We start from the raw sequence: 22860 nt of genomic DNA on the forward strand, positions 1-22860 counted from the left end.
CATGTTCTCTCATCTGTGATGTTACCATTCTGCTGGAAAGGTGGTTTGCGGGTATTGTCTCCATTGCCAGAGTGTTTTCTACTACAGAAACTGAATGAGGGAACTAGTCACCTAAAATCAGGAACTTTGCTAGGTTGCAGGATGCTGAATTGTGATAAACCAAGAAAGTTTGATCCAAGTGTTCTCAGATTAGGTTGAAGGTACAAGAAATCAGCGTGTTTTCTTTTTATTTATTTATTTATTTATTACTGTTCCCAGGGCTTCAAATAGAAAAAATGGATTTTACTGAAACATTGCATGTGCTAAGAATAAGCTTTGGGCATGTGCCAATTATGAAAAATTAAAGTTCAAACAAGCATATTTTATGAGCACAGGGAAAATGTTGCTTATGAAAATGACTTATGGAAACTGGTTTGCAGCAGCAATTATTATGGTTTGCATTCAGTCCTGCTGCCATGTGTTCCTTTATAGCAACAGGTCATCCTCTGGTAAGACCAGCTATGCAGCACAGTCTTAAACCATGTACTGGAAATCTCAAAACACTGGAGGAAAATGAAAATTAGATTCTACCTCTAAACCTTTTGCCCTGAATCAAGACCTACCTCAGTACCAATTCAAATGATGAGAATGGTTGTTTTGGGTATCACTGTCTATATGAGCAAATGGTTTGAAAGTAAGGTCTCTCTGCATGTGAGATTGGAGGTGGGGTAAGCCATTCGTGAAACCTTGGATCACTTTTAGGCAGCTGAAACTGCTATGGGAAGCTAGACCCTACAGTACATTTCACTAAAGCTTGTTCTAAACTGAAGGGCCAAAAAATTGCTATGTTACTGGAAGGAGGTCTATAGCATGGTTAAAACAGAAGTACTGATAAAAATGTTGTTTCTCCTATTAAGCACCCATTCCAACTACTTTTTTGCCATGCTTGGGGAATTCATTCAGTAATGATACAGAAGAAAGAATACCACAAATGAATTGCTAAAGCCACTGTAAAAAATACCCTACTATATATTGCAGCCTGAAACTGGAAATGAAAAAAGATTGTGGTTATTCATTGAATAATTTTGATGAATGGTCTAAGGCTTGTTCGTAAGCATTTAGTTGCAAGTACTTGGTGTTCCGAAAGTAATGTTTTAATTGGCTATACAGATGACAAGATGACTTTCACGGTTCTGGCCATAGTTCTTCAAATGAAATGCTTGGTGAAGATGCCCAAGATGATGTACTCTCAGTTCAGTGGAAGTGCATGGTTTACCTTGTTTCACAGAGTGTAACATTCATAGAAGGTGAGTAAGACAATACTGGGAACACCAAGTGAGCTTCTTTTTAAGGGAATGAAAATTCACTGCATCTTTTTGGCAGTGACTGTCTACATTTACTTAAATGGGTGATGCAGGGCTCTAATGCTTTTAAATGATATAAGATCCTCTGATAAAAGACACAAGAGTGCAGCTTATTTATTGTGATGAGACAGGAGTTAATAAGATTACTTCTACTCTTCAGTTACTTTTTCATCTTTTGCAGCCAAATGCTGTTTTTTTTTTTGTTTGTTTTTTTTTTTTGTTAGCAGGCAAAAGGAGGACAGGTCATTTAAAGAGTGTTATGCTAGAAATAAACAATTGTCCCTCAAGTGGAACTCTGAAACCTAGGCTTGATTGCTCAGCTGCTGAAACTCCGGTCTTTAAACCAGGATTGCTTTTAGCACTGGAATGCAGCATCCCTATAATAATTGCTTTCATAAATTTCAATAAAACTTTAAATAAATAATAATAAAACGTAAGCCTGTAATTATAGTGTTCTTTGGCAGAGGGGTTGTTCAGAAATGTGGTAAGTGTGTCTGAAAGGCACTACTTGTGCAGGAAGTTGTGGTGGAGAGCACAAACATAACTCCAGCACCGTGTTGTGCAAGGTGCTATATGGATGCGTAAGAAGCCCTGTTCTCGAGTGGTTGTCAAAAACTTTTCTGGGAGTGGATATTTTTATTTTTTCTTAGTTACCTGCTTTGTTTTTGAGCGAGCTTTTATGGTAGAAGTTGCTAATATGAGGAAAACTTTAAAGAATAAATAAATAAAAAAAAAAACAACAAACTTGCAGAGGGAAAGAGTTAAAGCCATCTGCCTGAAAGCATTGTGTAAAACATACACACAATGTTGGGGAAATAAGCCAATTATGTGTGCTTCACAGGAGGTGGGGGACTGACCTTTGTGTATAATTAGTTCTTTTATTTAAAGCAAAGATTTTGAATAGAATAACTAATTAGCTGTCATAAATGGCAAATTGAAGATTTTGGCCCGATTCCTTGGGGAACGTGGGAGGACGTCCCTCCTCCCAGCCCGTACTGTACGCTCGCTCTCCTCATTAGGGCTGTTTTGAGTTTCCTGCAGCAGTAATGAGGAGTGCAGCGGCGGCACTTCCCCCGGAGCCCCCCGACAAGGCGCTCAGCGCAGCACAGGAGGAGTGGAGCTGCCTTCAGCCCCTGGGCTTGTGTGGGTGTCGTGAGGGCTCGCGTGGCGGAGGGGCTGCGGGGAGCTGCAGGGGGGCTGCGACGTCCTGGTGGTATCACCTGTGCTGCATGCGCTGGACTTCGTTGCAGAAAATCCAGGAGAGCTGCAAAGCCTTGAGGCATATATCATTAGCCAGCAGTCCCACATTACTCTTTCAGACCAATTAACCTTTAGAGCTGCATTAAAGAAATTAGGTGGTGAACTTCCATGCTTTCAGAAGGGACCAGTAGCTCTCTTGCAGACCAGAGCGCTGTGGAGACGTATGCCATAGGACCATTGCAGATAACTGTTATTTAAAAGGTCTACCATCTATAAAAAGTTTCGGGGCTGTCTTAGAAACGAGGCTTTATGAGCAGTGCCCTTAGAGGAACTGCAGCTGATTGCCACGTTGAATAGAAATATCAATGAAATGGGCTAGAAAAATTTAGAGGTCTACTTAGTGGACACTTGTGTTACAAAGCCAGCGGAATAATTTTACAGAAGGACCCCGACTGAGAAGATACGGGCTGATTCAAGCTGGTTTGCCCGGCTGTGAATAGAGGTAAAGTTTAGATTACTCACTACAATAACAGCCTCTTTAGACACAGCCATAAATTTCAGTATGTCCAGAGGTGGTGTCTATAATTTTTTAATGTGCATTGGAGCTCCGAGCACTCAGAACAGGTTTTGTTTTGTATTTACCAGCAGCAAGTCTATTAAGTTGTAAAGGGCAAAGAAGGGAGTGTAGGTAGCCAAAAATAGAAAGGCTTCATCTGTCACTGCTAAGAAAAGATAGCAATGGATGGCTAGCAACAGGAGAGGGGAGGGAAGTGGATGGTACTTTCAGGATTTCGTGGTCAATCTGCGTTCCCTTTGTGATCATGTATTTAAACAGGTGAGTGGCCAGCTGTTAATTTGCCTCGCTCTGCACTGCCACTTTTTGTTGCCTTGTCCTTGCTCATAGGGTACACGTGAAAGTTGTCTATGGTGACCCCATTCCTTCTTGACACACAGATACCATGCCCCTGATCGAAACGAATGAGGCATCTTGGTATTTTTTGCTAAATGTCGGGGGGAAAAATCTACATGGGGAAATGAGGCGGCATTGCAGTTTTGCAGCGGGGAAATTTCCAAAAAGGAAGAGCAGCTCTGCAGGCAGCTTCTGCCTGCAAGGCCTGGCTTGTTTGGGGATTGCTGGAAGGGAGGCAGGAGGAGGAAACTGGGGCTTGGTGCTGGCTGCATCCTCTCTGTGCAAGCCTCCGACTGCGAAAGGGGTTAAGCTTTTGAGATGCTGCTCTCTTGTTGCTTGCAAATGACATGGCAAGCCTGCGAGGAACCTGTGCTGATCAAGTTTGGCAGTTTTTGAAATTTTGTTTCACGCCTTGCCTGCTGTGTCAACTCACCAGCTAATTGCAGCTGCAACTTTCTGTAGCGGTGTGTGCGCTCCGTGCAGACCGGCTGGCTGGATGTCGGAGGGAAGCCTCACAGACCAAAATGTAATTTCAAAACACTGAACCTGACCAGCAGAGGCTGACCTTGCTCGTTATTATCTGAGTAGGAATAGCAGCTTTGAACATCATATGATCTCTGAAATGGTACCTTTTTTCATTAGAAAGCCCCCTGCTGAACACTGACCAAATACATAGCTTTTTTCCTTGCTTAAGGTACTGTTTAAAAATATATATATCTGTTCCTTTGCTAGTTATTAGAAGAAAATCAAAGTGTTACATTCCCCTTATTCGCAAAAGCCTCTCCTAAGACAATGGTGTGCTTGCAATGGCAGGGAACTGAGGCCGCAGCGGGGAGGGAGGGCAGCCAGGACCGCTGAGGGAAGAACCGCTGCTACGCAGCCAGCCCGTGGCCGTGCAGTGCTGCTGTCTCCAGGCCTGCTTACCACTTGGGAAACCTGCTGTGATGAGCAAACCACAGTCTTGTAATGGTCCAGACAGGGTTTCAGCCCCACACGGCTGCCCTGGTCTCAAGGGACCCCTCGCTCTGGGTGAAGGCAGCTGGAAATCCAGGGGTACGGCACGCGGGTTCTGAGGGGCCTGGGAGGTGCTGTCAGGCTGAAGACGTGTTCTGAGTTGCACAGATGGTCTCAGACCCCATCTAAGCAGAACTTCTCATGCGAGGGGATCTGAGGGTTATCCAGAAGCTGCATTTTGAAACCTGCAGCATCTCCAGATGCAGGAACCACCAATTACCGAAACAAAGCCTGCAAGCAGAATGGCATGAAGACACCACTTCTAACAAGCCCTCTGCTGCATGTGAGGGTATGCAGCTCATATTCAGAGAGCCAGCTTTTGGGGGTGTAATGACTCACTGGTGTCCAGGGCTCCTTTCTAAAAACACAGTTCTTATCTCTAGGTCTTAGTTTTCGTAAGTGCTAACTATTTTCATTCATCACTGGTGCTAACCTTACACAGCTCTCAAATGCAAATTTGTGTTTGTGCCGTTCCACATCTCAGAATAAGGCAGTCTTTTCTCATGATGTGCTGCGTATCGCATTTCTCAGACTTCCCCATCTTTCCCTCTGTCCCAAAAGTGTATTTCTCCGTGGCTGTATGTGTGGAATTTCTCATGGGACCTCTGGCAGAACGAGCGTGAGTGGCCATTCTGGGCTGCATGTGTGGTAGTTAAAAACAGGCTTAAGTTTTCACATAATTCTTTTGATGCCAGTGGTAAATATGCAATAAAAGTTTGTGAGTATTGACTTTGCCAGTGTCGCAGAGCATGCTGCAGCAAAGCAGGAGGGCTCTTTAAGTCTTAAGAGTTTTTGAATGTTACTTGACCTGTCTCCGTGCTGCTGAGACCACTTTGATAGCAGATGGATCAATACCTCGCTGTTTGTGTAGAGGTGTCTTAAGTGCTATTGTCATCTGCTTGCAGCTCTGACAAAGCAATTATTGCTGTATGAGTGGTAGGTTTTACATGTGCTGAGCATTAGCCACCACTGGGTCACCCTGGTTTCTAAGGCAAGCAGCAGATGTCACTTACTGCAGTGGCACTGACTTGTTCCACTCAGGGTAAGGGGCTGTTCGTAATTCCATTATAAAGCTGCTACTTTCTGGGACATCCAACTTGCTACAGAAATGGTGGCTTAACTTTGGGTAAGGGTATACAACCAGTGACCCCTGCTGCTCTAGCCAGGGCCCTTCTCCGGCTCGGGAACTTGAGTATCCTGTCACCACCTCTCGCCTTGCTTGTGCTTGCTTTGCAGCCCCAGCAGGGATTTCTGGAGGGCAGAAGAGGCCTGGCTTCTCACTGCCTGCTCCAGGGGTACAAGAGGAGGTGGGAGGCACTGCCTTGATGCTCCCAAAGCAGGGTGGCTTCACGGCTGGCCGGGAGCCTCTGGTTGGGGTACTCTCAGCAGTCCAGCAGGCTTTTGAGTAGCATCGATTTTAGAGCAGCCAAGGGATGGCTCTAGCCTTCAGTGGGGCCTCTGTAGCCAGTGGGGTTTACAAAGGAGGGAAACCAGCAGCATACCACATCTTGTACATCCACACCCCCCCCCCCCCCAGCTTGATCTGGACAAGCTGTTGGGCTGGGGTGCACGCACTGGCGTCCCTTCTGATCTTTGTAATTGCCTGTGGCCGGTAATTAACAGCGCAAGGGTACTACTAATGAGGGGGAAAAAATGTTGAAATGGCTGCCAGTTTATTCTGCTGCAGAAATGTTAATTAAAAAAAGTCTGGGGCTTTTGTGTCAGTCCTACCCTTAGGAAAGAAGTGTGTTCCTGCAAGTTCCTGCCTACCCCGCAACAGCAAACGAAGCCTACGTTTACCTTCCTTTGGCCTTCGGCTTCCTGCAATGGGAGATCCTTGTAACGAAGGCCACAGCCGTGTTTGCTCACAGATGTGTTTGCTCCAGCTCACGGTGCTGCCCCGAATGCAGGCAGCCTCTTTGAGCTGTTTGGGTATTGTCTAACGTGCCTGCTGTGTTGGTGTTGCAGGTGTGCCGATGTTATCCGTGCAACCCAAAGGGAAGCAGAAGGGCTGTGCTGGCTGCAACAGGAAGATCAAGGACCGGTACCTGCTGAAGGCCCTGGATAAGTATTGGCATGAAGACTGTCTGAAGTGTGCCTGCTGCGACTGTCGTCTTGGAGAGGTTGGATCAACTCTTTACACAAAAGCAAATCTCATTCTTTGCCGCAGAGATTACCTGAGGTAAATAGAGGAATGTACCGGGGGCTCTTCCCAAAGCCTCTCGGTTTGCTGCCAGCTGTTTGTCTTTCTAGCCCCCTACTGTGAAAATGTGTACTTGTGCATGGTCAGCCCTGCCCAGAAGAGGCTGGAGTTCCTTCCCTGTCTGAGCGTGGCTTTTGGTTTGCACTCAACATACCTAGTATAGTCAGTGAGGTGTCATCCTATCTTTAGGTCAAGATAGAAGGAGGATGGCATGGCTTAACTCTGTTATTCTGAACCAACAAACAGCAAAAAGGGCTTGCTGAGAAAATTAAGGCCATTAATTCTTCTTGCATATCTATGATGTTATTTGTGCTCCTTTACGACTGACATTCTATGAATCTTTGATCTGACCAGACCTTTAGCTTTTTCTTTTCTCTTTCAGTGCTGACTTTTACACAGACTTTTAGTGCTTATATTCAGCAAGGTTCCTCCCATGGGGCTCTTGTCTCTTTGCTAAGTAAACAGAGCAAAACACTCCAAAATTACAGATCAACTTCAAAAAATTTTTTGTTCATGAGGTAGTCTGCAGAGACCAATGCTAACTCTGAGTTACAGCTACCCTGACAGTCTGCGTCTGCAATACATAACAACACATGGGATTTTTTGCCTAGTGTGTATAGGGTTTTTGCACAAAATACTTTAGATAAGCACAAATGAATTTTAGTAAGGCAGCGGCCCTAATGCAACCATTCTTATGAGGGTCACACTGCAAAACACTCCAAGTTTTATTTTATTTTTCCTTTAGAAGGACGTACTTGATATCCAGCTAGTGTTTGTTTTCTTTTTTTTTCCTAAAGCACTGGCAGTATTTCTTGTGCAACCTCAACCAGCAAACACATCTGAAGCAAAACAAAACCCACCACACTGGTTTCAGAAAGGGAGGCTGATCTTGTGGTGTGCAGGTGGTGGCTAGGTTGGTCCCAATGATCAGATACTTCATGTATTTCAGTGTAAAACATATTCCTGAAAAGTTTTCTGAGCAAACTTAAACAGGGAAGTTTCTCTTTCTAAAACAAGATGGAGCCAAATAGAAGAAATAAGTCTAATAGCTGCTATATGAGAGCTGCCACCTTGCCTCTCAGCAAGGCAGTATACAAAAACATCCTGTCCACACAAGGATTTTTGTGCCCTGTTGAAATATGTTAACTGCTAATCACAGGAACCCCCGAAGTCTTTCAGAAGAGCTGCTTCTAGAAATAATCTTTCTTCCAGAAAGTACAGGCTGCATTAGCTTCTGGAATGTTTCTTTATGTGTGATGGTCTTAAAACACATACCTTGTTTGCACCCAGCTTGCCAAACAATCTAGGTCTCTCCATCAGCCACCCTCCTCTTTTTTTATCATTTATAATTTCTCTAGACTTTGTCATATGTGCACTTGATTACTTAATTTTAAAACAAAACAACAATTTTATTCTGACCTGAAAGACAGATACTCAGTGTTCTTCCTTGCGCTGCAGAACCCTACTAGAAATTCATCAGCTGGGTGGTGATTCCCATTCACATTTGCTTTTTGAGACCTACAAGCTACCCATCCATTTAATGAACACTGTATTGATTTATATTTGGTTTAGTTTCATAACAAAAATAACATGCAGCATCAAATCAGACATGTTAGACTACCAAAGGAGAGCAATATTGATGATGTTAAACTTGGAAGAACTTTTTATCACTGCAGTTGTGGAACATCTCTTTCTTTCTGTGGTTTATCACAAGAATACTGCTTTGAGGTAGAAAAGCTTAATCTGGGATCTTCTCATTGTCTGTGCTTAGAGGTAGGAAAGAAGCCAGGAGTTGCAGACTCCAAGAAGCAGCCCACATCCCAGCTTTGAGAAGAGAGGGCAATTCGTGATGTGAAATGTGGAAGGCAACAGTTGAGGATAGTGTTTTACCATGGCCATGCAGCTTCTGTCACAGCAGCAGTGGGTCTTCGAAGCAAACTTGTCCTGGACCTGAAAGGGGTTTTGTAGGCTCCTCTGCCTTTATTTGTTGGGTTAGAATAATCCCTGACCAGCCAAGGGGGGGAGTCTGTTACTATCTGCATAGAATTGTTAAATTGTGAAGAGCAAAACTGAGCTAGACGTTCTCTGTGCTAAGGAAACGTTAGGTATTATGAGTAATATAGTCTCTTAGAGCACCTTTGACCAATAGAAATATTTTACTTCTGTTGCTGTTGGGAGGTGCTCTGTAATTGTCATAACCCAGGAAATTTGACCTGGAGCTGGGTAGGAAGGAATAGTGTAAGTTCTGTAACGCAGCTGTTAACTGGCATTCAGCTGTTCAGCCAGCTTCACAGCTGTGATGTTTTGTGTTCCTGCTAATTAAATTCAGGTTGATACTCACTTTGGGGGTTTCTGCTGCACTCCTGGGTTCCGTCCTCCTGCTGATAAGGCACCCTCTCAGGGTCCTAGAATAGCAATAAGGAGCAATGCCATACAGCCCTCTGTTTTATGGAAGCATAAAGGATTTTTTTTATTATTTTTTTTTTTACTTTAAAACATCTCCTGTTGCCTTCTATGCATAGAATTTCTTTCTCTCCCAATTTTAACTATTAGTTCTATTAATAGAAGGAACTGAAGTTGCTGCCACCATCCTCTGTTCTGTCAGTTCACTCCTGGTAATTTGAATTGTTCTTCTTGTAGAATTACCCATTTCCATCATATTTAATTCCTTCCCTTTAATATAGTTTTAGAGTCTCTATCCACAGCTTTTTTACCTTGCTAAAATGTCATTATATTTATTCTACTCGCCAAATTTTAGCAGCATTCATTGCTAAAAATAAGGTTTTGTACCTCACACTGTACTCACATCAAGAAGTGAGTGCTGTGCTTGGAGGACAGTCAAGGAATTGTTGACCACTTCTTCTGTATGCCTCGAATGAGTCCAGTGTCAAATATCGTGCTGATGTTCAGTAGGTCAACCATCACTTGAGAAGCTAAAATTAAAAGCTAGGTTGATTTTGAGGCCATAATTGCAAATACCTGCATCTTTCATATCAGAAGTCCAACGTCTGATCAAGGCATTGGGGAACATGTGCTTTGCGACGTGCTTTCCCCTGCCCTGCTCGGGGTCTCCTCTACAGCCACCACCAGGGTTGGGGTCAGGTGTCGGGGCTTCTGTCACCGACACGGGGCATGGTGCTGTGATGGGAGCAGCTGGTTCCTGCCCTCCGTGTCGCAGCCAGCTGTGGTGGTGGTGGTGGTGCCGCCTCGGGCTGGCCGCCGTGTGCAGTCATCTTCAGCGGGCAAATCTTTGAAAATCTTTCAAATGTATTTCAGGAGCTGCTAGCAGACCACAGCCCGATCATTTGTTTCAAAAGATAAACTGTCGTCATTGCTTGTGAAGGAACATTTGTTAACCTTCACATTTCATAAAACGCTTTCTTGCTCATTTTTTAATCATGAAAGATGAAATTGGATCTCGAGTTGTTATCCTTGCGGTATCACCTCAGTCTCCAGCTGTGTCAAGATGTATCTTTCGATACATTTCATCTGAGCAAATAGATTTACCATTTGTTTCATAATCACAGTTCCAGCATTTCTACCTCTAATTATTTTTGATAAGCAAATGCTGTTGGAGAGGCTGCTTAAGGGACGGAGCAGCTTAGCGTGCAGCTCAGGAGGCTCCTCGCAGCCCCCGTGCAGCAGAGTCGCGTTCGTCTTCCCGCGCGTAATTAAACATTCACCCAGCTCCAGGTCACGGGCACGGCTTGGGTGTCACACCGGGATTTCCCAGGAGGATCTGACAACGTAAGTTTTGCTGTGATGTGTTGATGAAGAATGTAATTTTTCCTTTTTACTCGGTGTGGTGCCCTCACATGACGAAAGGAGGGTCAGGATCGCTTTGACAGGGGCACAGCAGTTGCTGCGGCATGTTTGCTGTGCTGGTGTTGGGAAAGTTTTCCATTGCTTAAATTGATTAGGGCTTTAATTAGACTCTAAAGAAAGTGCAAAATCTGCATTAAAAAATGATGGTGAATTGGTAAGAGAGAGGATTTTCTGGGAAGTCCTGATGTTGTCCTCAGTGGATTTTGTAGAAATTCTTTTCCCCAGCTGCCCACGGGTTTTTGATCAGCGTTGGAAACTCAGCATGGCTCGATGCTGCAACCCGAGCGTGGTGTCAGTGCCTGGGGCAGGCAGAGCAGCCCTGGGCACCCCAACAGTCCCTGGCACTGGCACACTGCGGTGCTGTTTGCATCCTGGGGGCTTTAACTCCACCTTTACTGCACGCCACCACGGGCATCTCTGAGGCCAGAAGAGCCACCTGTCCAGTGCTGGGGTTTCCAGTTGTTGGATACTGGGTGTTGTTCTGTTTAAATGTCCCTAGCAGGTTCATTTTGTTAGTGAATCACTCTGGCAGGCCTCTAGATGTTCTGCTCTGTGTCTGATACTGTCCTGTCTCCTGCAGAGGTGCAGGGCGTAATTTTGTTGTGGATTATGAAAAGCCATTTTACACAAACTGCTGCATCTGCAACCCCTTGAGGCAGGGAGGAAGATATTTCAGTTTCTTTTTTCCCCCAAAGGGGCACAGTGTGCATGTGTGCACTGCCTGCTTTTCACGGGACACGTTCAGTGTGGGAGGGGAGGCAGAAATGCAGTGTGCCTGAACAAATGGTGTCTGCTCAGAGCCTGCAAGTGCTGCTAAATCGAAGTGCTGTTCTTGCATCGCAACAGGGAGCGTCTTGCATGCTACATAGGATACCCTCACTTCTACGCTTGGTATCTGTACAGATTAAGGAGGATTAATTAGGCTCAAAATGCAGTGTGTCTTGGCATTGGCAGCATTGCTGTGCTTTGTGATGTTAAAACACAGATTTTTTTTCTTCATACTATCTGGTCCAGGAGTTCACAGAATCACAGAACTTCTAGGTTGGAAGAGACCTCAAGATCATCGAGTCCAACCTCTGACCTAACGCTAGCAGTCCCCACTAAACCATATCCCTAAGCTCTACATCTAAACGTCTTTTGAAGACTTCCAGGGATGGTGACTCCACCACTTCCCTGGGCAGCCTGTTCCAATGCCTCACAACCCTTTCAGTAAAGAAGTTCTTCCTAACATCTAACCTAAAACTCCCCTGGCTCAACTTAAGCCCATTCCCTCTCGTCCTGTCACCAGGCACGTGGGAGAACAGACCAACCCCCACCTCGTTACAGCCTCCCTTGAGGTACCTATAGAGAGCGATAAGGTCACCCCTGAGCCTCCTCTTCTCCAGGCTGAACAAGCCCAGCTCCCTCAGCCGCTCCTCGTAGGACTTGTTCTCCAGGCCCCTCACCAGCTTCGTCGCCCTTCTCTGGACCCGCTCAAGCACCTCGATGTCCTTCTTGTAGCGAGGGGCCCAAAACTGAACACAGTACTCGAGGTGCGGCCTCACCAGAGCTGAGTACGGGGGACGATCACCTCCCTAGCCCTGCTGGTCACACTGTTCCTGATACAAGCCAGGATGCCATTGGCCTTCTTGGCCACCTGAGCACACTGCTGGCTCATATTCAGCCGACTACAGCCTGTGCTTTTCAGGATAAACAAGCAACGTATGTTTTGTTCTCTTGCTTTTTTCTTTTCTTTTTCTTTTTCTTTTTTTTTTTTTTTTCCCTGCACAACCTCCCAGTGAGGCGGAAGGCTTATGTGGAGTATTTTTCCCAGCTGTGAAATGCTGCCGTGCCTCTTGTGCTTTCAAACTTGCAGCTTTCTGACTGCTGTTCTTAAACTCTCCTAAGAGGAGGTGCTCAACAAGTGCTCAGCAGTTGCAGAGGCAGCCAAGATGGGTTGTAAGGCCAGTGGCATCAGTTACACTACAGGAAGGCTGGGACAGGAGAGGAAGACCAGGACTTCTACCTGTGATAAGAGCCCCAGCCCCACTGTAAGTATCTCTAGAAAATATGGAGGAAGAGACAAAAGGAGTAAAAATAAGTGAACATTCGTACAAGTTCTTCAACTGAAAACACATGCCCTTGAGCAACCTTGAAGTTTATGCCCAGTGATCTCAGAGCTAGTGTGGTCACCCAGCCAGGGGCCCTTGTTTTAAGTCCTCTCGTTGCGCCGTCTGGGAGTGACAAACCCTTGGGCATGCAAGATGGAAATTCCTTTGGACTGAACTTGAAGGCATCATGAGAGGACAGCCTGACCAGCTTCATCTGTATCAAAATGCATTTCCTTTCCTGCAGCTGATGTGACCTCCCACTGCAGCCCTCCTCTCCAGGAGGGTGCACCAGCTACGATGTATTTACCCTGCTGAAATGCCGCTCGTGAAGGCTTTCTCTGAATATTACACGAATGCTGATTACAGGGAAGTTGGGAACCTCAGGTCTGAAGTCGCTTTTAAGCTTCCCCTTTTCATCTTTTCAAGTGATGTTCAGGCTTCCCTGCAATTATTGGCACCTTCAGTACTCTGCTCAAACCAGATGTGTAGCTCAGTATATTTATAATACGCTCAGACAGGAAAAATTCTGATTGAAAGCTGGTACAAGCTATCCTCACTGTAAGGCGAGTTGGTTTGTTTCAAGTAGTACAGGGGGAAATCCTTTCTTTCTGTAGCAATGAGTTCCAGGTAGGTGAAGCGAGCCTGGTTCTAAGCGGTTCTGATAGATCTAGGAAATAAACAGCAGCAGGAAGGGAAATAAACAGGGAATAAACAGGGCAGGAAGGGAAAGGGGTATGGGAAAACCTGCTTTACCTACGAGCTGGAGAAAGGGTATGAGCATGGGGTCCGTACCTCTTCAAAAATCTATATATCCAGATAATTGGGTATATAAATATGGAGAGAAATATAGTTGTGCAGGTAACTACTTGCATGTAAAAAATGTAGGTACTTATTTGTAGATAAGTGTTTATTCCTTTTCCAACTCATAATTCTCAGCTTTCACTGTTGACAAAGCCTATTGTTTTGGGGAATTATCAGTCTCAACTCAGCAGTTTAATTTTGAACTTGTCTTGTTCTCGTATTGTTTAAAAAACAACACAAAAAAAACCTCACAACCCACCCATTCTGTACCATTCATTATTTACAAGTGCTTATCCCGGTCCCTCTTTTTTTGCTTCCTTTAGTGAAGTCAACGGCTCCAAAATTTTCACTCTATGCAGAGGGAAGATTCTTCTTCCTTGCTTGCGAGCTACAAGCTAGCCAGAGAGGAGGAGGAGTGAGGATTCCCTCCTTGCAGCCAGTGACTAACACAGCTCGTTGTTTGTAGTGATGACAGAACTAGGTAATTGGTTTCTCAGTTCAGCCAACTTGCACATTCTGGTCTGAGAAGGAAAAAAAATAAAAATAAAAAGGTGCTAAATTTAATGTCGTTTTATAAGAAGTTTCTACCCATTTTCCTACACTATGCACCCTTTGCCATTCTCTTCTCCCCCCAGACCTGCAGGGTGCTGATGGCTTTAGGTATACTTTGAATTAATACCTTGAACTAACTTGAGGCGTATTCACAGAGCTCATGAGGTCTGGATCATTGTGCAGAAGACTATACTTCAGTCCAAACAAGACTTTCTGTAAAAAAACATCCTTCAACAGTTGCATACCGCTTCCAAGAGCTCTCCCCTCTTTTCCCATTAATTCATTTGCATTCGCTGCTGCTGCTGTATGCCAATTAGCTTTAATTTTTACTATACACACTGACATCAATGGCCAATGAGAACAGCGCGTAGCAGGGTTTTTAGTGTGCCTATAAACTACAGAAAATTGTCCTTGGACAAACTCCTGCTTTTAGACTGGCTGACAACAATAGACATGGTTAAGTTCAGGCTAAAAGCCATTAAACATAATTACTACCACAGGGTAAAAGTTTAATTGTGTTAAATTTTAAATCTGCATAGTCTGTGCTTATTTACAAGCTGGCTAGGTTGCCTTGTTACATAAGGGGGAATAAATCTGTACTTAAAAATTGTTGCCTTTTATCTTCAAAAGCAAGATTGAAAAAAATGGTATTTTTAGAAGCAGCAAAACAACTCCAGACCGAACCCTTTCTGTATTTCCAGCTTCTTTTATGCCAATGGCACCAAGCTGGTAAGTAGATGCTGAGCATCTTCTGATAGATTTTTCTAATGCGCTTAAACTTTGTGTGCGTGAGTGTGTGAGAGTATCGCATCTGTTACGAAGGTGTCTGGGGGACAGAATGCAGATCAGTGTGCTCGTGTGGGGTTATTTTAAATTTAACCACAGATGGGGCTTGTAGTGGAGGATTTTCTTCCCTTCCCTCCTCCAGCAATGTTAAGCTCCCCACCTCAGAAAGTTTCAGCTCAAGTAGCTGCTGGGTAAGTAGGTATCAGAGGTGGCAATTTTTATTTTTATTTTTATTTTTTTTTTTTACAGGCGAGGAAAAAAGGCAAAAGTCCGTGTTCATTTTGTTTTTCTTTGAGCAGATTAAAAAAATGTTTGTTTCATGTTCACTGAGCTACAAGTTGCAGCATATTTTTAGAAGCATGCTGAATATACAGTGCTCTAAGTCACTCCCTGAAAAGCAGATTAAAATTAGGAAGTGCTAGGATAAGTGTGAAATGTTCATCGGCTGGGAAAGGCAGGGGATGGAGGGCTGTGAAACTTGATGGAAGAGAAAAAGATTAGCGTACGGACTAGCTGGGAGCTACATTTATGTAGACATTAGAAGGCAACACGATTTCAGCTGGACAGAACATAAGCTTCAGATCTTATGCAAACAGTCAAAGCTGTTTAACAATTGGTTTACCCCCAGCCCCCTGAAAGGAGACAGGTGAATACGATGCCAAATACATTTTTCATGTTTCTTAAGCTAACTGTTTAAATAGTTAAGTGAACATCTGTCCAAATTTCCCCATCATTTCCATTTAGAAAAGTCTCCTATTTGAAGGCTGAAGAAAAGCGCCTGCTTAACAATGCAAATGGTGCTGTCTGGGGCCCCTTTATTTTGTTTAATCTAGATTGAGCTCCACACAACTGTGATGCTAATGAATAATGGATATTTTATACTTGTGCGCGTAGCAGTGCTGGGCACAGAGCAAATCTAGGATTAACCTCCCAGTTTCCCTGCCTAATGTATTGGGCTCTTTTTTTTTTTTTTTTCTTTTTTTTTTTTTTTCCCGAGTTTGCTGTGACTTGGGCACTCTAAAAACGTACACCGGGTTTTGTGGAAAACGGCAAAACCACAGCAAAGCTGTCAGGTGTTGCTCTGCTGAAGGGAGGCACTCGTGCAAGGGCGCAGCTACGCTGGGGGAGGGAGAGAACGCGGATGGCTGCATCAGGGCTTGATTTGCGAGCGGGTGCTGAGTGCCGGGGCTGTCCTCTGCCTTTCAGCCCTCCTGTGATGGAGTCTTGGGGGAGGATTTTGGAGCGCTCCCTTTGCAGTTTTTCCTCTCCTGCCCCATTGTAGCACAAGTGCTTCTGTTTGGTTCCTGTTGTTTCAGGGAAAACATGCTGCTGCTGCTTCAGAGGAAGTCTCAGGCTTTTCCCAGCAGGTGGGGCGAAAGGCTGCTGGTACCACCTCCCATGAAATATAAGGGGAGCCTTTTTCTCCAGCTCAGGAGCAAGCTAACTTTGGTGGCACAGCACAGTGAGGGCGGGAGAGTTATGCGGAGGTTTCTATAACATCGCTGAGTGGTTTAGTTCACAATTACTGGCCAGTAATAATTAGTATTGATTAGCTTGGCAAATTGCAGGTTTAGAAATTGGTTATGGATTTTCCTGATGCTCCTCATCTGTGTGTTGTGGAATCAGCCAGAACCAGTGGCTTGAAACGAGCCCCGAGCCCAGACCTGTCTGTGGGCAGCGACGCGTTGCACGCGCAGAGCCGCAGCCGTGCAGCAGGAGACACCTCCTTGCACGAGCACAGCTCGTGTCATCTCCAAAGCCAAGTAACTGGCCATGTGTGTATTGACCACAGATGCAGGTGGAACGTGGTTTTGTTGGCCTGTTGATTCACACCCCGGCTGGTTTGCCTGGCTTTCGCGTAGTGGTGGCCTACATGGGCCTGCAGGAGCTTCTCGGAGATCGGGGCCGTGGGAAGGATGCTGCCATTGTGGTTGAGTCCCCCGGCAGGAGCTGTAACAGCAGCAGACGTCTGGGGAGACAGATAGTGAAAGGCAAGATGAAAGTGGCAAAGCCTCCGGTGCTGTAGGGCTGTCCTCGAGCACCAGGGAGCTGAAGTGGAACGGCTGAGCACGCCGGCTGGGCCTCGGCGGAAGGGCTTAGCTGGCTCCCGGGAGGGACACAGAGGAGGGGACACAGCCAGGGAGGAGGGGTTGCCCTCCTTGAGATGCTTTGCCAAACACTCTGGTGCTCGTTGCTAGAGAAATTGTGTTTTTGCCTCTTAAACAGCAGGTGAGCGAGGCTCTTGGCAAGCCCCCCGGCAGCGCTGCTGGCCAGGGGTGCCACAGCTCGCCAGCCCATGGCCACAGCAAGGAGGAAGGACAGCTCCGGGCACCTTCCCCCAGCCCCGGGGGCAAAGAGAGCTTTTGACTGAAATTTTGTGAGCCCCGAAATAGCACACCGAGTGTTTAATGCTGTTCTCCATTAGACAGCAAATTAGCCCTGGGCTTGCAAAGCAAATGAAGTTTTCATCTTGACAATCAGAGCCTGCTCACCAGGCAGTTTTAGCCCAAGTTCCCGCACACTGGCTGGTCAGCGAAATGGAGACTGCAACTTCTATTTATTGGTGCAATACAGTATTTGATACTGCTAATTACACTTAATTAGTCCTTCCACCATTTAATTAAAATGGCTTCTAATGATTGTGCTTCTTTGGCAGGCTCTTTGGTACCACCGGGAATTGTGCTGCCTGCAGTAAACTGATCCCTGCCTTTGAGATGGTGATGAGGGCCAGAGATAATGTTTACCATTTGGACTGCTTTGCCTGTCAGCTCTGCAACCAGCGGTAAGGACACAGTTATTATACACACAAACACGAGCTAATTTATACCTTTGCCTGCAAAACAGGGAAATGTACGACCCACACTACCTTTCGGGGGCTCGCAGCCCGCTGGCACGGCTCGGGTTGGCGCAATAGGCTGCCTGTGTGAGTACCTGTGGCCTTTCCTGCAAATCCCCCCGGAGCTGGTGGGAGCTGGGGGGGCGAGAGGGGCATAAAGACTGCAGATCTGGATGCTGTTGTACGCAGCACAGCTGCTGCTGAATAAAACAAACTGCCTCAGCGTCCTTTCAGCAGCTACCCTCTTCGCAGAACACAGATGATGGAGAACGGATGTCCTCTGGCAAACGGATTAATTTTATTTTGCTTAAATAAGGTTTCTGGCACCCTCAAAACTGGGGAGGGCTGAGAAGAAGGAGAAAGAGGGAGAAGCAGGAGAACAATACTCTAGATAAGCCCTTTCCAGCACTAGGAACAAGTCCCCTAAGTTGCTGTGTAATTAACAGGGGATCTTGGTGCAACTTTAAATGGGATTTGGGTATTTCTGCTGGGTTTAACCCAGTGAAAAATGCATATCAAAGTGTATAACAATGGGCGGCATGCAAAATTTTCCCATGGACTTATCTGTAGCTAGCTGAATCTGGGAGGGCTGTGAAAAATCATCCCAGTGCCCTGTTTGTTGGTGATTGTAGGCAGCATGGAAGCCCATGGAGTCAGATGTAATTCAGTATCCCTTTTTGATACAGCCAGCCAGCCAGCCTGGTCAAAGACAGAACTGAAAGCACTTGCTGTTCTTGCTGCTCATTTAGACAAGCCGTAGTGCCTGCCCAGGAGCCGAAGGCTGTGCTTAAGGCACACGATGCATCTTCTACACTGGTGGAAGATTAAACTACATCAAACTAGAAGGCAATGATTTGGCCTGTGTGAAGGCGTGAGAGAGACAGCAAGGGGCAAAAGATGGCAAAACTCATGGGAGGATGGAGACCTTTATTCTGTGAAAGTCAAGATAAAGCCTGACTTAAAAATTTACCACTTGCTTGCCATAAAACAAAAGCCACAGTAGGACCTCCAATGACATGGCTCTACAGGATGCCATACCACACAAACCTCCTCCACCTTTCCCACTAACCCGATGAGACCATGCAAACTGGAGCCTGGTCCTTCTTCCCTGTCCATTGATGGGGATTTTGGTCGCTGGGATAAATGGAGCATGCCGCTTCGTGCTGGAGCAGGGACGAGGAGCGTTAGAGGAGCAGTTTGCAGCTCTGGTGGTTGCACTCCATCACGTTATTGAGCACGGAGGCGGTGTTTGCTCGAGGTGGAAAACTCTCCTATTAATATTGGCGGCTTCCCTGCGCGGTGGCAGCGCCGAGGCGGCACTGACATCTAGTGGCTCCTGGCCCTGGGCCGCCGCTGCTCGCCAGCAGCATCGCTGAACCACTTGCCCGCTCTTCGTTTTGCTGCTCACAGCTACACTTCTGCAAGGGCTGTGGTCGCTGTTCAGCAGCATGTGGCTGCAGGCAGAGCTGGTCCGTTCCCTCCCCAGGATGCTGTTCCTTCACGCAGCTGAAATTGCTGCTTTGGGAGGTTTTTCTCCAGAACTGGGAGCATTACACGGTGCTGCTGAGCTCAGCCCTCAGGCTTCCTTCCCCAGTGCAGGAGAGGGCTGCTCCCAGGCTCCCCCCGACACTAGGAAGGGGGCATCTCATGCATCCTTCCTAGCAGAGGCAAGCAGCCCCTCTGGTCTGTGTGCACAGCAGTGCTGGGAGCCTGCAGGATGAGGATTTGTCACCACATCCCTGCTTTACACTACCTCCTGTCACGTAAAGGCTTGGTACGGCCTAGTTTCCATTTCAGGATGGGAGCTGTTTTCTTTGAAATTTCATCTTGCTACAAAGGCTCGGAGGCAGCTCTCTGCCTTTTGAGGCTGCTGGCACTGTTACTGCCCTCGGAGCAAGGTGCAGTCCTGCTCTGCCCCTCGCATACCCCACGTACGCTGCCACTGGCAGGGCCCAGGCAGTCCCACCTGGCTGACAGTCGCTCTTTGGTGCACGAGGGATTTGCCCGGTTTGGGGCAAGCTGAGCTTTTCTGAAAGACGTGCTGAGTAGACAGCATAGAGCTATGTGTAAGTTGTTATTTTTGGCTTAGATCTGAAAGCTACAAACACTTATGACTTATCCTCAAGAGATTTGGGCCCGAAAGGGCAGACTGAAAGTGTTCCTGTAACAGCAACACTGCACGCTGAAGCAGAATCGTGGGCTTAAGTAAACCTGAGTCAAAACTGCAAAGGTGGATGCCAAAGCTAGTTTGGAATCAGTAACCCTGCCTATTTCTCCAGCTATGCAAAGATTTGATTGTAAAGACTTCTCTCCTGTAGTCCTCTTCCAGCTTGCTTACCCTTCTTTATTAGCTAGGCTGTGTCTGTGTACAGAGTGTTAAATCCAGTGCAGCAAAGTCTCTAATATTTATACAGAGAATGCAGTGTTTTCATTAGCTTCAAGACTGGGTCTGCAGGTGCAAAGAGGCAAAGTCTCCTTTCCCGTGAATGAAGCCCTTCTCCCAAACTGTCAGGGGGTCTCTGGGTGCCCCTTGCTGTGTGTTTCAGTGCTCCCACACGTACGTACTCCAGCTCCCTAGTCCTCCAGCTTCTCTTGCTCCTTCAGACCCAAACCAGGGTTGACGTGAGGCAGCTGGTGATGATGCTGGGGACGAGCCATTTTTGTGTTTCTCTTCCTGGAGATTTATATTGTACTTAGGGTAACGACAAGCAGCGGAACGCAAGCTGCTGTGTTGTTAATTAGAGTGAGTAAACTGCTGGTGGGGAATGTGGTTTTCTGGAGTGTGTGCACAATACAATTTTTAGCTTAAAAGTTGTTAATTTAAAGTGAGATTCATTTTGAGCTTTTTAATACAGATAAATAGATGAACTTCAGAACTACCAAAGCACATGCCACAGTGGGAAGAAGGTAGGTCTCCAGTGAAATCATATAAAGTGAGAACTGGTTCCCACTTCTCTTTGTACTGTCGGCAAATGAGTCATCTTATCTGCAGCTTGTCCTCATGTCAGACATTTGAAGGAGCTCTAAAATGACCACTCCTGCTCTTGTAGCACAGAACATGCACTTCTGTGGAGATGTTTTGACCATAGGTAGCTGGGTTACAAATCTAGAAAGTGTTTTAGACAAGGAGCTGGCAATGTCCCTGCCAGAGCTCTGCCTAAGAGCAAGCAGGAGTTTGAGGTCCTCTAAATCTTCTGAGGCCAGGATCATCTCCCCTGATCTTCCTTCAGCACCCCCTAAACTCTTGGCCCTGCAGCGGGGTGTCCCTGTGGGATCAGCTGCCCTCCGGCACGAGGCTGTGGGTTACGGGATGCGGCGTTTGAGGTCGCACTGTGCTCTGTCCGGCCATCATCCTGTCAGCATGGTGGGCAAAAAAACAGCCCCTGGATTGGGCTCGAAGGGCATCGTGTGTTATCTTAAGAAGAAAAGATTAGCTTCTAATTCCAGAGCAAGCAGACAGGGTGAAAAAGCTATGGGCTGTCAATTTATACCTCTCAGATACTATATGTGGAACTTTTTTGACCTTAATGGTCAAATAAAATTGTTAAATATCACAAGCCTCTCTGTCAACCTCAATACAAACAGAACAATTTACATGGTATATAGAGAGCAGTGCCCTTCGCTCAATGAAGATAAAGGTTAGGAGTCCAGCTATCAGGAAATTTCTATTTATTGTTCAGCACTGTACACAAGGGGGTGAGGAAGGACTTAATAGCCAGTCCTTGCCTGGAAATTAGTGTAAATACTGCCTCACCTGAGGGAGCTGTGAAAATATGGATACCAGCACAAGCTTCACATAGACTCTGCGTAAGATATCACCTGCATGATTTCCTAAAACCTCCCATCTGCAGGGATAGCCTTCTCAGCTGCTCCTGGCCTCCTCCCCCTGCCTTTGGCCCCAAACTGCTTCAGGTATCCTCCGCTCTAGCCTGTGGGTGCAGCAAAGGCAAGGTGTTACCTTTGCTACTATAATGGGGTGCCTTTTGCTGGACAAGTTAAACCTTTGTTTCTTTTTCTTCTGTAATAAAATCACCTGGTTCAAAAAAAAAATCCTGTTTATACTGAGACGGGTTGATTCTTTTTGTGTTCCAGATTCTGTGTGGGAGACAAATTTTTCCTGAAGAACAACATGATCTTGTGTCAGATGGACTATGAGGAAGGGCAGCTGAACGGGAGCTTCGAGTCCCAGGTTCAATAACAAACCCTGCTTCGCTGGAGCACTGTGGATGGACGCTCGGCCGCACCAGCAGCGAGGCGTCTGTCAGCTTGCCTGCAATATTTTTTTAATTCTTGGTCCAGAGAGGACTATATACATTGTAGTACTTTTCCCCCCCAACACAAAGCAGTTACAATTTTAGATGTACAGTTGTGCCTGCTTAGCTGAGCACTGCATTGCCTGTATGTTTGTGAGTTTTTGGGGTCTGGGGGAGGGCTCTGTACAGTCTGTTTTCTGTATATAAACTGGAACATTTATTTTATGAAAAATGTAATGCAATTTTATTACTGGTGTGAATTAAAAACTATGAATGTTTGCTGGTCATCTTAGCCGTGGTTTGTTCATGCGGTGGGAACCTTTATTTCCCATGCCTGGTGGTGAGCACACTTCAGTAAATACATAACACGTATCCCTGGGACTTGTGTGCGTAGCAGCAGAGGCAGGAGTTTGCACATCTGATCTCCGGGACGAGTCCCTGCTGCAAGGTTAAACCTTGCAGTGTGAGCCACACCAAGACTCCTCCAAAATGCTGCCGTGCTACATCACAGTAGGGAGGGAGCGCTGTGGGGGTGGTGGCGGTGGGGAGCAGTCAGTGCCACTTGTTGGAGCCCATGCAGACAGCGACCAAATGCTGATTTAGGGCTGAGCCGCACGGAGCTGGGCAGGGCACCTCCAGCGGGAGGGCCCTCATGGGCCTGCTCTGGCCTCAGGCTCCCCTAGGCCTAGCCGTTCCCTAGGGATTGAGCAGAACAATGATTTCAAGGCTTGGACATGCAGTGAGGTTTTTCCTGTGGGGCAATGCTTGTCCAGGTCTGTCCGAGGGCTGATGTCCAGGCTGAACGCAGCCCGGCACGGCTGCGACATCCCCTGCCCCGCAGCACTCCTCGCTTACTCCCTGCTGGAGGCTTTGACCTCAGGCAGAACAAAAGCGGGCAGCTTTGAAACATCTCCCGCAGAAAAGCTCTGACCTGTGTTCCTGCTGCGATGCTTTGTGCAGTGATTTTTAAGGTTATGCAGCTCGTGTGCAGGGCCCTGGGCTATACCAAACAAATTTCTTCATACGGCAAGTGTCACTTCAGTGCAG

At 46.3% G+C, this 22860-nt stretch overlaps 1 protein-coding gene across 6 annotated transcripts in view; it reads left to right on the forward strand.

Annotated features, from left to right (window-relative positions):
- Positions 1-22100, forward strand: part of LMO1 (LIM domain only 1) — a 56984-nt gene extending 34884 nt beyond the window's left edge. For all 6 annotated transcript variants that reach the window (XM_084521662.1, XM_084521661.1, XM_084521659.1 and 3 more), the window contains 3 exons: positions 6436-6649; positions 17381-17506; positions 21653-22100. In XM_084521662.1, the coding sequence (XP_084377788.1) occupies positions 6436-6649; positions 17381-17506; positions 21653-21758 (446 nt within the window). In that variant the 3' untranslated portion in view covers positions 21759-22100. The remainder of the gene's footprint in view (positions 1-6435; positions 6650-17380; positions 17507-21652) is intronic.
- Positions 22101-22860: the final 760 nt, after the last annotated feature.

Source organism: Aythya ferina (assembly GCF_964211825.1).
Source record: "Aythya ferina genome assembly, chromosome: 5".
NCBI classification, from domain to species: Eukaryota; Metazoa; Chordata; class Aves; order Anseriformes; family Anatidae; genus Aythya; species Aythya ferina.